Raw genomic sequence first — 12,516 nt, forward strand, 5'->3', positions numbered from 1 at the left:
CATATTTCAGTCTTCTTTAATGAAAATTCTAAACATCCTGTTTCTAACCATAACAACTGAATTTAATTTGCTTTGCAAAGTTAACAAATCTTACTGAAAGCAACTTTCTCCTTCTTCAATTGCCACCATCATTTTTGGACATCAGTTTTTACCCTATAATCTAGAGTGTATTAAAGTAAATGGTACCTTGATAATGACCCCCATACACAAATGAAATACAAATACCACCAGTCTTTATAATGAAAGCTCGAGTCAGTCCCTTTGTGTCTAGTATCTCCACAAAGGAGGTGTGCTGATCAGTTCTCCAAACCCTGATCACCCTATTTCAGACCAAAATATGTAATTTTCTGGATAACATTTTTCAGACCTGGCCTAGTCTTCTGGAACGTTATGACTGTGCTGGAACCATCATGGATTTTATTGTGTGTACATTTAATATTGTGTCAAATGGACAAGCCTTGTATGTCTTCTCAGAATGCTGTCAGTTGGGGATATTTTGATGTTGATAACATGACCTGGGAGTTGGATCTGTAAGTTTGTAGATAGCAAGGACATATATGTTGTTGTAGTATACTGGCCTAGCCTTTGTGGTCATATTGTTCCCCTCTCCACCGACTGCCTCTCTTTGCTAAAGTCTATAAATGGGTGCCGGCAATAATGTCCCGGGACACTATACATAGGCTTACATGAGTTAGTGACCGTTTTAGGAGAGTATTTGGGGGATAGTCATGACTCTATATACTCTTGGGGGTGGGGTGTGCTTAAGGCCTAATCAGATCAGGGTAAAGCCGGCTTGATTGTACTCATTACAAATAATACTAACAACTTTTCGATAAAGAAAATTAATTTATACGCACCCAAGACCAGGACGTTTTTGTTTTCAAATGGTTTGAAGTCCTTGTAAGAATGACTGTGGATCTTGATTCTTTCAAACTCGTCCTGACCGGGAAAGCTGGGGGTGGGCCATGACGGCTCTGAATGATGACCAACACACAACATCACAGCATCATACACTTCTGTCTTCACTGCGTCAGGATCCGCGCTATTCAGTTCTTGAAAGAGAATTTCCCATTTTCCGGTTTCATCAAAATCAGACGTTTTCCTGAGGTCGACAACTTTGGTACGGAATCGTATGAACTTGTACAAATCGAACGCTTCCGCGTACAGGTGGAAATACTGCATGATTTTTTCATGATGCATGTACGGTGGGTACTCCTTAGGAATTGGGAAATCCGAGAAGCACATCATTTCCTTGCTTGTGTTGATCACAGTCGATCTGTAAACAGAACTGTGGCGTTCTTCCTCGGTGAAATGCCATAAGCCTCCGATCGAGTCTTCTTGTTCGAAGCACACAGGCTCCAAACCATCTTCGTTGCAGCATTTTATACAGGTAAGCCCACTTGATCCAGCTCCTATAATTGCTACTTTCATTTTGAGAAAGAAAGGCAGCTAATCAGCTAACATGGACCGTTTTTCCCCTGGCTCTTGCGTGAGGTGCAATTCCGTGCCAGGGACCAATAGCGCCGTCATGTAAAATTTACTGAAAATTTAGTCACGCAATCTTAATAGTAACGTAACACAAGATGGAGGACGGGTTCAATTATTCTGAAACTTTTGTCCTCGGAATCGACATTGGCACGACTTCGATCAAAGTATCTTTGTTGGCTGAAAGTACTAGAGATGTTGTTGAGAGTTTTAGATGTGAAACAGAGGCAAATATTTGTGGTGACGAAACGCACTTTGCAGAGCAAGATGTGACAAAAATCCTGTCCATTTTAAACCATGCCCTTAACCGATTGTCATCGAAATTTCTAGGCAGAGTGAGTAGAATTGGGGTTTGTGGACAGATGCATGGCTGTGTTATGTGGAAAGGACAATCTTTCCAGGCTTTGAACACAACTGATGATATTCTGGCTTTCAAAAACAATGCTTCTAGTTTAATAACATGGGAAGACAGGAGATGTCATGAGGAGTTTCTTTCCACACTCCCCCGTACACAGCAAACGGTTGCTATTTCCACCGGTTTTGGGTGTGCTAGTCTGTTTTGGCTTCAAAGAAACCATCCTAGTCTTCTGGAACGTTATGACTGTGCTGGAACCATCATGGATTTTGTTGTGTGTATATTGTGTCAAATGGACAAGCCTTGTATGTCTTCTCAGAATGCTGTCAGTTGGGGATATTTTGATGTTGATAGCATGACCTGGGAGTTGGATCTGTAAGTTTGTAGATAGCAGGGACACATGTTGTTGTGGTACACTCTTCTTTTTATATAAGAAAGTCTAATAGGCCTTATCACGGTTTTCGACACCATTTTGACAAGTAGGCAAACAGGCTTGAAATAACTGTGTTTGTGGGAAAATCCGATGTCAAATAATTTTCATAAAATATTGTTTCTGAAAAATTCTTGAATTGGAAACTTTTGGCATTAGAAAAAGGATTTTGAGAGAAAAAAAAGGAGGGATGTAGCTGTGCCAGAAAGCCTCCAGTTGTGTTTTGAACTTTCCATACATTTGCTTGTATAGCGAACCAGCCATAACCTGCTACTAAAAATAGTTCGCAGGGAAAAAAACAGGGAATTGTATGAAGATTATAACAATAATATTACTATTAAGCGAAAAATGCTGTTAGTATTAATTAGTTGAAATGGGCGATTGCCAAAAAGCAAAATAGTAATTTTGTGAAATGGATTGTAATTATACCTTAAAACAATTGGCAGTCACCCATTTCAACTGAACAAAATAGTAATTTTACCAAAATTGCTTTTTTGCAAGATTTGAACGGGAAACATGTTTTCACCATAAGGACAACCAGAACATTAACTCATTGGGCTAAACCGGAATTTAAGCCATTCAATACTGAATAAACAGGCTCACTTCTTTAACTTCCTTTTTACGTCTTTTCTAATTACAGCCTTAAAAGTGCAAATTTTCCCACCCATCTCCTGCCAGAAGTGGTTGAGCCTGGTACTGTGGCTGGTAAACTTCAGAAGTCTTTCTTTGGCATTCCAGTTGGAACTCCTGTGGGAGTGGCCTTGGGGGATTTTCAGTGCTCTGTGCTTTCCAGCACATCCCAATTAAGTGATGCAGGTATAATTCAAACATTCATATTTGAAAGGTCTACAGCTGTGCATATAACTAGCCTTAAAACTCTTTTTTTCTCTTTGTTTTCTTTTTACAACATAATTTTATATTCTATATTTAATTTGCCCCACGCTTAAGTTCCAATGTCTTTCCTAAAGGACAAATTCTCGACTTCAGTCAATCACCTTTCATGCCTTGCAAACATTGATATAATACAAAAGAAATGTGTTTGAAATATTTCCCCACTCCCTGGGCACTGTACATTTATTTATCAAATTCCTGGGGTATGCCCTTCAAGGACTAATAGCTGACTATATTAGAGGACTCAATCATAACCATTCAAAGCCACTTATGTAGCCCTTTACCCATGATATATTGGGAGACTGGTTCTTAGCAAAGTGGATCTCAAGAAACTCACCAAACAAGTAGATATCAATGTGAATGCTACCATCATGCCACTCAAGTTATTGACAGTAGTGTAATAAAATTAAATATAGTAATGTTGTGTGGTGTTGTCTAAGGCTACAACTCTGGGGGAGGTATGCCATGAGCATATCCAATTGACTCATATTAGATATCTTGAAACTCATTCTGGGAGTATGGTACGCTACTTGTAACAGTCCACTTATGTCCAGAAATGCACCTAACCCTGATTTTGGGTACTTTATATAAGACAGACCTTTTTGTCATTTTCATATGACTTCATGTTCGACAGAATTATTTGTGTTTTAGTAAGAATTTAGGGTAGGGGACGCATTGTGATGTCTATCATACAGTTCATGCATCTCATTAGCATGCATTTCTGGACATATCTCTGACAGTCTAAGCTGGGTCGGGCATAAGCTCCTTGAAAGAGTAAACCCAAGATTCATTTACCATACTAGAAAAATATCTGCAATAGCATTTCTGATAATGGTATTCTTAATGTCATGATTAAATTAAAACACCAAAACAGAAGATCATTTTTGATTAAAACAAAAAACGATGGTTAAAAAAAATATGAAGTTTAGTACCCTGGGATAATATGCAATCACAACGCAAATTGACTTTTTTTCCACTTTTTTTTTTTTATTACTGTTTTAGTCTTTAATATTGGCACTGGCTGTCAGCTGGCTGTGGTCATTCCTGGGGATGCCTGTAATACAAGTACTACTCAAGCTCATTGCAGTCTAGCTGGAGACATCACAAATGAGGCTGCAGTAAAGGTGCTTCCTTTCTTTCGAGGAAGGAAGGTCATCACAGCAGCATCACTTTCAGGTAATAATTTATTACATGCCATGAAAATTTGTTCCACAAATTATAACAGGATAAAGTATAGTTGTTTACTGGAGTCAGTTAGTATGAGGTGTCAGAGTTTAGCCATGAGCAACTAGGTCAGTAATTATTTATTGTAAAATGTTTGTTGACATTTGTACCCTTAGCAGCAGCTAGCACCATCCTTGAAGGCCCAGGGATAGCTGGTTGGGACATGGTGAAGATTTCACAGACAGAATCAGTAGCTAGCGAACTTTCACCTGTGAAATCTTCATCCCATCCCAGTTGTCTGCCCCAGGGTCTCTGCGAATGCAAAATTAGCATGTATGCACAAATTGAATGGCGTCAAATTATGATGATGTGGCAGTGTTGAATTAACCCCTAACGCACTTGTCAGGTCCATCTCAAGGATAATGCAGGCACTAAGGTAGGGATCCATGAGATTGCTGCATTGGCTATTTTGCTGAAGTCTATGAAGGGGCATATAGCGTTAGGACAGTCAATGTGCATTTGAACCAAGTTTGGGGTTAGCTTGTATGTAGAGACAGTGATTACTACTTCAGTTGGAACTATACAACACACTTTATTGACATCAGCTGCTTTATTTATAAGTTACAAGGTATACAATTATTCATGTAAAAAACTAAAAGGAAAAACATTACAGGAAAGGGTGTTTATATATGTTTCCGACCTTTGTAAGTTTGTTCTAACCTAGGTCAATTTTATCTAAAACGGTAAAGCTATCCTGACCAATTGCAGGGTCTGTCTGTGCACTACAGGTAATACTGAAGGTAAACAAGATAACATTTGGAATGGCATTAATGGGAGCTGTGAACAGGACATTTTCAGAGATAATGCTCTCTTTGTCAGAATGGGGATAGAATCAGTTCCCAGGGGTAATCTTACCCAGCAACAATCCCTCCCCCTTCCCCTTGATGGACACTACCAGGTGAATGACAAGGTTTCTTTCTTTCAACAGGTGGGAACATTTTTGCTACTTTTGTCAACATGCTGATGTCATGGATGAAGGATCTTGGAATAAACAACAGCCTTCCATCTACAGATAAACTTTATCAACAAATTCTTGATTGTGCTGACAAGAAGGGTTCAACTTCACTGAAAGTGATTCCAACATTATGGGGTGAACGACATACTCCAGATAAAAGGGGGCAAGTAAGCAATCTTACATCAGACAATATTTCTCTGGGTGATGTATCACTTGCACTTTGTCAAGGACTTGTGGAAAACTTACAGGGGATGATGTCAAAGGAATTCCTACAGTCCCATGGTATTCAAAGGATTGTGGGTACTGGAAGTGCACTGATGAAAAATCAGGTTCTTCAGAAACAAGTTGAACAGGTTTTTGGATTACCGCTAGTGTTGATTGACAGTTCAGAAGCTTCAGTCGGAGCCGCATTGGCTGTCATTTCAGAGTGCAATTGACATACGAGAAATGTAAATTAAAGTTCATTTGGAATATATAACTGATTCTAGCAGCTTTCCTTGTAGATATCCTTGAGGTCTCATTGAACATTTGTGCTGAAAATTGTGCGTTCGCCTTTAGGCTTATAATGGTACAGTTTAAAATGTGACTAAATCAGTAGCTATTTATAATAAAAAGGGTTTACGATATTAATAATGAGGGACCGAAAATTTGAATATACGGCGTAAATGTATCAAGGTGCCTTAGAACACAAATCAGTATAGTGACCGTTATGTTTTGACGTATGTGTAAAACAACTAATGTGAGCACGCTTTTACTATTATATTATATTATATTATATTAAATTATATTATATTATACTATACTATACTATACTATACTATACTATACTATACTATACTATACTATACTATACTATACTATACTATACTATACTATATTATATTATATTATATTATATTATACTATACTATACTATACTATACTATACTATACTATACTATATTATATTATATTATATTATATTATATTATATTATATTATATTATATTATATTATATTATATTTATATTTTATATTATTTTATATTTATATTTTATTTTGTATTTTATTTTATTATTATATTCATATTATATTATCTATATTTTATTTTACTATTAAAATAGTAAAATTACGCGCCGCGGTGTACGTGAATACAGTTCACGAGAAATGAGAAACGTTATTTGGCCCCATAGGTTTTATGGTGGCGGATCGAAAATGGTTTCAATTTCGAGGTGGTTTACCTGCTGCGACCGATACTTGGTCGCAATTCCCTGACATGGAGATAAGATATAGGCAGGTGGCCTTCAGTAGTGAAATGCTCGACCACTGGAGACCAGGGACGCTTTTCATTTGGCAAAAATTTTCGGTTTAACGGATTGAAATGTAAATGGCACGTGCGGATAAAACTGAAATGAACCGAAACAAATGGACAACCTTTGGAGGTACTCCATTTTTTCCTTTCCATTTGCACAAAATTTCAATTTTCATTTTGTTGTCTTCCTGCGCCATCACATAAGATTTTTTTTATCTAACAATGAGATTGCAAGTTTGGAACGACTGGACTGTTTCCGAAATTTGTAAACGGCGAAAGTTTTGGAAGGAAAAGCGTACCAGGAAAGTTCTTTGGTTACAAGATAATATTTTCATGACGGTTTAAATTTTCAGAAATTTGGGTTTGGCAGCTGGAGAGCACGGTCTTCCAACAACAATTAAATTTGATTTCGTCAATTTATGCTGGCAAAAATCGATGGTAAAGTGTTCCACTAATGTGATTCAAATTCGGGCATGAACTGGCAATTTATGCCGGCTAGAAACAATAGAAGACATAATATGACACAATTTCAAAAATCAAGTAAGAGATATAAGATTTCATACAGTCAATTAATATTATGTCCATGTACGGTGATAGTTCCTCAATAATTCAATTTCAAAAGTTGTACCTAAAAACCAACATGTACTAAGTATATACATTGTTCGTCAAAACGGTAAGCGTTTATTTAAACTGAATTCTAATAAAAAGAGGAGGCCATGTTGTATCCGATTGACAAACACTAGCTGAATAAGCTGATACGCACCCGTTAAAACGTGAGTGTCGCTTTGAAATTTAAGAAGGTAATTTGGACGGGCATTTGTCCTGCAGGTGCCCCCACTGATGACATTCGCGACAAAAGCTCTCTTTATCTGAGTGAGCAAACCAGCAACTTCTCCCACGCGTACAACGATTCTGGTAAATACATGCTTCGCCTTTACGAGGATTTTTAAAAAACTTCTTTTCGTCATCAGTATGGCCATATGTGCACTTCAATCTGTGCTTACAGTGAGACCGGTATTTACATTGTTCAGAGTACTGTTGGTTTCTTCTCTGATTCTGTCTCAGTTTGACTTCCTGAAACCCTTTCGAGTCATCTTCTTCATTCTCTGTGACCCATTCATTTAGGTCTAATTCTTGCTGATCTCGTGTTTCAGCTTCACCTTTATCAGACTGAAGAGAACCGCTCAAGCCGCTTAACTCTTCATCAAAATCTTCCAGTGCTTCAAATCTATTTGTGAGGCAAATTTCTTCCTTTAGTGCACGATATTCTTTGCAGTAAGCTGGATAGTTGACAACCTTTCCTGGGTATTCCTGTTCAAGGCGTTGGAAGATCTTCTCAAAATGATCTGTAAAGTCTTTGTCATCTTTCGACTTTACTTTACTTGCAAAAAGTAGGAAGATGTCTCTAAAATCTGATGGACTGCCTAGCTTTTCCGGCCCAATGAAACAGAACTGAAAGGGCCAGCCTAACGTTTCACTGAGATTCTTCTGCCAAGCTTCGTTGGGAGTAAACTCAAAATCCTTTATGACAGCAGATCGTGAGTTCATCCTCGATGTGATTTGCTTCTCATCAAATTTGAAATTTGTGAATGAGATATCCTGTAGGTGGGAATCCAAGGGGAAAATTGTGAGTAATTCTGGATTCTCCTCTGCGAGATCTTTAAGCGCCTTAGAGATGCCACTCTCCCACATCCAGATTTCGAAAGACCATTTTTTGGCCAGGCCTTCTTTTATTGCTGGTATGACATCAGCATCTCCACTAACAATGATTATTTTTCCATCGGCGACACCCCCATCGGAAACAAGAGCGGTTATGTCGGTAACCATTTTGTGGTCAACCTGTTTTTCTTTGTTGGTGAATCTGCTTCGTTTACTTGTGATAACTTTCCAACCACGCTCTCTTATTTTCTTCCAAACAGTGTCTATCGGTGGAGGTTCTGATCCGTATAGGACACCCCAGGCAAGTTCTCTTCCATTCGCAACAACGTCAGCTACTCTTCCGATGTCCAAGCGCAACCTTGGATCCTCTACGCATTTCAAATTTAACTGTTTGGCGGCAAGCTTTTTTGCCTCGATCCACATATTTGAATCATCAACATAAATGAAAACGTGCTCGTCACTGGATAAAAAGGGTTCGACTGGCTCGACAAACTGAGGGCACCATGGACACTTCATCATATTTATTGGCACGTTTGTTTTGTATAACTCCACGATGAGTTTCAAAATACAATCACCACATATCATGTGCTGATCCGTGTAGTTTTTACACATCCAGTACTTGTGATAACTTGTCAGTTCTTTGCAACAATTTTCATAATTGCAATTCCCTCTCGCAAGAAAACCTGTGAAGCAAAGGCATCTTCATTGAATTATTTCTTACCAGGAGTGGGCTAATTAAAGGATCCGAGTGCCTGTTCTTTTTTCTTTTTTTCCTTTTTTATTGTGATGTCGAATTTGTGATAGAATTACGCATCAAACGTGAGAAAAAGTTCAACATTGCAACTAAGAAAATAGTGTTTATATCCTTGTCCTGAACTATTTTCGCTTTTCTTATTATGTAGCATTTAATAAATTTAAGCAATTTTGCTTATTTCCATCGCACCTCGTTGATTGTAATCATGTGCAAACCCCAGTGAAATAATTGTATTGATAACCCCACTACAAATTATGATGAATTCTTGTCGATATTTCTTGGACCTTGGAAGCATGTGTTATTGCTTTCTCAGTGCAGAAAACATTCGTGATTTAATGCGATTTTCGACGTCATCTTGATTCGGCAACCACTGCTAAAATTACAGGTTTTGGCTCACCTTAAATCTCTGTGACACCGCTCAAAATTCAGTCGACGAACTTGCAAAATTTAAAATTATGTTTAGAAGATATCCCAGTTATACAATTTATTTGCCAAAAAAATTACACCATTCTAGGCGTTATCGTGTAAGTATGTTCAGCCAAGCGCAGAGCACCCAGCCGCGCCGCTCAACGATTTTAAAAGTTTAGACTAATTTTCAGAGTTTTTGCGAGGATCACCAATGGTGGTTTTATCTTTCATCACCTTATCCATCCTTGTATAGTGGGTTCAATAACCGTCGTTTTACTAAAACTAGGATTCAAGAAATGTCTGTCGATCTCTTGGCTACAATTTACCCCGTAAAAACTTTTTCGTGGACAATTAGGTGTTTTACTGTGATGATCGATAGTCGACTGGAACGGCGGCAGGGTTGAATGCAGGTTTCCGAAGGCTGAATGCACACATCTGGGAATGTGAACGCCGATGGATTGGATTGACAAATTTTATACTTTTCTTCGATGACTTCAATGGTGGAGTCATTTAGCCGTACAATTTGGCCATAATGTCAAACGTTTGATCACCTGAGAGGATGATTTTGACAATAATGAATTTTATGATATTACTGTATGCTTTTAAGAGTTTTGCTGCATTTTGACCAGCCTGCAGGCTTGTAACATATACAAACATGATAATATGCAGCAAACAATGCATACGGTGATGCCTGACCAAACCACCTCATGAAAACATTACCTATCAAGGCAAACACGTGTACGTTCGGAAGAATTTGGGCATGGGAGTTTATGTGAACTTGAGAACACAGAAATGGGTGTACTTTCAAATTATCCCAAACTTTTTAAATGCTCGTATCAGTATTAAGTAGCCATTTTCTATTTCCCAAGAAAAAAACACTCTGAATTTCTTATCAGAAAAAAATCAGTTGAAGAGTCGTTCGTTGTGGTCGTTGAACACGTTGTTATTTGATGTTGCTGATTCTGGACACGTATCAATATTAAGTGTTGTCGGATTTTGGTAAACTCAGGATTATCAACACTGTTCTGACTGTTCAAGGATCGGAGAAGATGCAAAAATTAAACCATAGAGTAAGATTCATAGATTGCGAAAAATTGCAAAATAAAATGGTCAAAACCTATCAGTTAACGCTCAGCTGTTACCCAAAATACTAGAATCTACAAAACCAAGAGACTATGTCTCTTGACAAAACCCATTTTATAATAACTTGAGAAGTAGACCATAACAATTCATTAAACGTGTTACACCAACTCAAAACTAATAACATACCGATAATACATTTATTCCTTAACTGCGAGCTAAAACTTCTATAAATCAGTGTATCATTTCAAGATTTTCAATACATCATCCAAGAGTTTAATTTAATTTAGCTCAATTACAGACAGATTTTTGGTAGTTTACGGCAACAGACTCATAAAATTAACATGACAAAAAATGAAAAAAAAAATTCTTTTTATGCGAGTAGACGCGGAATAATGCTGCGACACATTATCGTTCGCATTAATATCCTACATCCTAACCAAGTTTTTCCTTCAGTTCGCGTTAACCTAAGATACTTCAATAAACTAAAAAGTTCAATTTTTAACAAGGTGACAAAATAGGAAATAAATAGTGGCAAAAAGATAAGCAAATAAAACAAAACTAGCCATGTTGGAACGGAATGACGAACACTGTTTGCAGGTAGAATAGAACAAGAATTTGTCCAAGCCTAATGTGGCAGCAAATCTTTCTTCCTGTTTCGGAAACAAACAAAACATCTTTCTACACGACCAGGGAACATCATAGGAAACATTTTTTTCCGCAAAGACAGTAAAGTACGTAGATTGTTTCAGAAGTGAAAGCACTGTTTCCACAAAAAGACGGAAGTACTTTGTAGTTCCTTTGTCGAGCGACATCATCGTGAAGGTCCCAGTACGAGGAATTGTTTTCAAGAAATGAACTGAATTGCTGCTATACCTTCATATTAGACCATAGTTTAGACTCCGAGCGACTTTTAAATTTTCTTTAGTAGTTGTTGAAGGCTCGCTGGAGAGGCTTAGAATGATCGAAAATGGTGCATAATGCGAAGATGGCGCGATACTCGATTCTTCCCTGTTATATTTGTCTGGACATAAAAGTGTTCAGCAATAAGAGCTAATAACGAAATCTTACCAAGGTTTCCTTGATTTGAGTAGTTAGCAGGGCTACGACTGGCCATGGTCTTCGTGTAGTTCAAGTCTCCGTGCTCATCTAAGTTATCTATCAAACGATGTTGGTCATGTGACCTTCGTGGTTGTTAAACGGCGAATACCCGACGACGAACGAAGTGAATCGAAGGTCCGACATGACCGGAAGTTGGTTTATTTTCCTCGCAATCTTTTTTTTAAACTAAATGTTTAAATCAGGACTTTTTAGTCCATGAAAGTTTGAATGGGATTTTTGGTCACTTGGGTTATTTTTCTGCGAACATAACATGTACACACCCTATCCTGAAAATAGTTTTAAAAATCCTTTTTAATGGACACCTTTTTAAAATTATGCAGTGGAACCTCTCGTAACCAACCACCCAAAATGCCAAGATTTAGTGGTCGCTTACGAGAGTCGAACCAGAAGGGGTCTCTTCCAACCGAAGTTGGGGCGCACTTCTTTAAATCTGTAGAGGACTTCTTAAATAAAACTTCCCTAAGGGGGGTGGGGTAGACTGGACTAAAAAGAAAATCCAGGCTCAGCTAGCGCTCAGAAACATGACGACCATAGTTCTGACCACCCGACAAAGTGTTCTACGCTAAAGCGTGGGCCCGGTTGTTTGAAAGCCCATTAACGCTAATCCCCGACTTAAAGATTAACCAAGGTTCTTATCTCGCTCGTTAAAAAATGTTTAAAAAACGAATTTTGGGCTAATGGTGAAGAAAAGTCGTAAGTCATAACTTACAGACAACAATCTTTGAAAGAATCTTTATTGATTAGTGATTAAAACTGAGTCAAATTAAAGTTCACTTTAATCCGGGATTAAGTTTATCGGGCTTTGAACAACCGGGCCCTGGAAAGAGGGAGAGAGGAGTTGCCAAGGCTATGTAGAAAGCGT

At 37.9% G+C, this 12,516-nt stretch overlaps 4 protein-coding genes across 6 annotated transcripts in view; 1 reads left to right on the forward strand and 3 right to left on the reverse strand.

Annotated features, from left to right (window-relative positions):
- The window catches only part of LOC146468938 (flavin-containing monooxygenase 5-like), a 50,101-nt gene extending 48,670 nt beyond the window's left edge, over positions 1–1,431 (reverse strand). For all 3 annotated transcript variants that reach the window (XM_085124016.1, XM_085124015.1, XM_085124017.1), the window contains exon 1: positions 858–1,431. In XM_085124016.1, the coding sequence (XP_084980142.1) occupies positions 858–1,431 (574 nt within the window). The remainder of the gene's footprint in view (positions 1–857) is intronic.
- The window catches only part of LOC146468936 (deoxynucleotidyltransferase terminal-interacting protein 1-like), a 120,273-nt gene that overhangs the window by 72,792 nt on the left and 34,965 nt on the right, over positions 1–12,516 (reverse strand). The gene's annotated exons all lie outside the window — the stretch shown is intronic.
- Positions 1,576–6,010, forward strand: LOC146468944 (sedoheptulokinase-like). The gene is made up of 4 exons (XM_085124020.1): positions 1,576–2,215; positions 2,911–3,086; positions 4,164–4,337; positions 5,314–6,010. The coding sequence occupies exons 1-4, from the start codon at positions 1,584–1,586 to the stop codon at positions 5,775–5,777; spliced, it is 1,446 nt and encodes a 481-aa protein (XP_084980146.1). The 5' UTR covers positions 1,576–1,583; the 3' UTR covers positions 5,778–6,010.
- On the reverse strand, positions 6,296–11,886 carry LOC146468945 (uncharacterized). The gene is made up of 2 exons (XM_085124018.1): positions 11,604–11,886; positions 6,296–8,973 (listed from the first exon to the last, which is right to left on the reverse strand). Exons 1-2 carry the CDS (start codon positions 11,647–11,649, stop codon positions 7,424–7,426), a joined length of 1,596 nt encoding a protein of 531 aa, XP_084980144.1. The 5' UTR covers positions 11,650–11,886; the 3' UTR covers positions 6,296–7,423.

Source organism: Pavona decussata, unplaced genomic scaffold, assembly GCF_977016875.1.
Source record: "Pavona decussata unplaced genomic scaffold, jaPavDecu1.1 SCAFFOLD_128, whole genome shotgun sequence".
NCBI classification, from domain to species: domain Eukaryota; kingdom Metazoa; phylum Cnidaria; class Anthozoa; order Scleractinia; family Agariciidae; genus Pavona; species Pavona decussata.

What these genes read in the sequence shown, in the direction of transcription:
- LOC146468944 (XM_085124020.1), top strand. Translation starts at nt 1,584, where the DNA reads ATGGAGGACGGGTTCAATTATTCTGAAACTTTTGTCCTCGGAATCGAC. An exon ending in ATGACCTGGGAGTTGGATCT is followed by an intron (nt 2,216 to 2,910) that starts GTAAGTTTGTAG and finishes TTCTAATTACAG; the next exon opens with CCTTAAAAGTGCAAATTTTC. An exon ending in CACAGCAGCATCACTTTCAG is followed by an intron (nt 4,338 to 5,313) that starts GTAATAATTTAT and finishes TTCTTTCAACAG; the next exon opens with GTGGGAACATTTTTGCTACT.
- LOC146468945 (XM_085124018.1), bottom strand. Translation starts at nt 11,649, where the DNA reads ATGGCCAGTCGTAGCCCTGCTAACTACTCAAATCAAGGAAACCTTG. An exon ending in CTCAAATCAAGGAAACCTTG is followed by an intron (nt 8,974 to 11,603) that starts GTAAGATTTCGT and finishes TTTGCTTCACAG; the next exon opens with GTTTTCTTGCGAGAGGGAAT.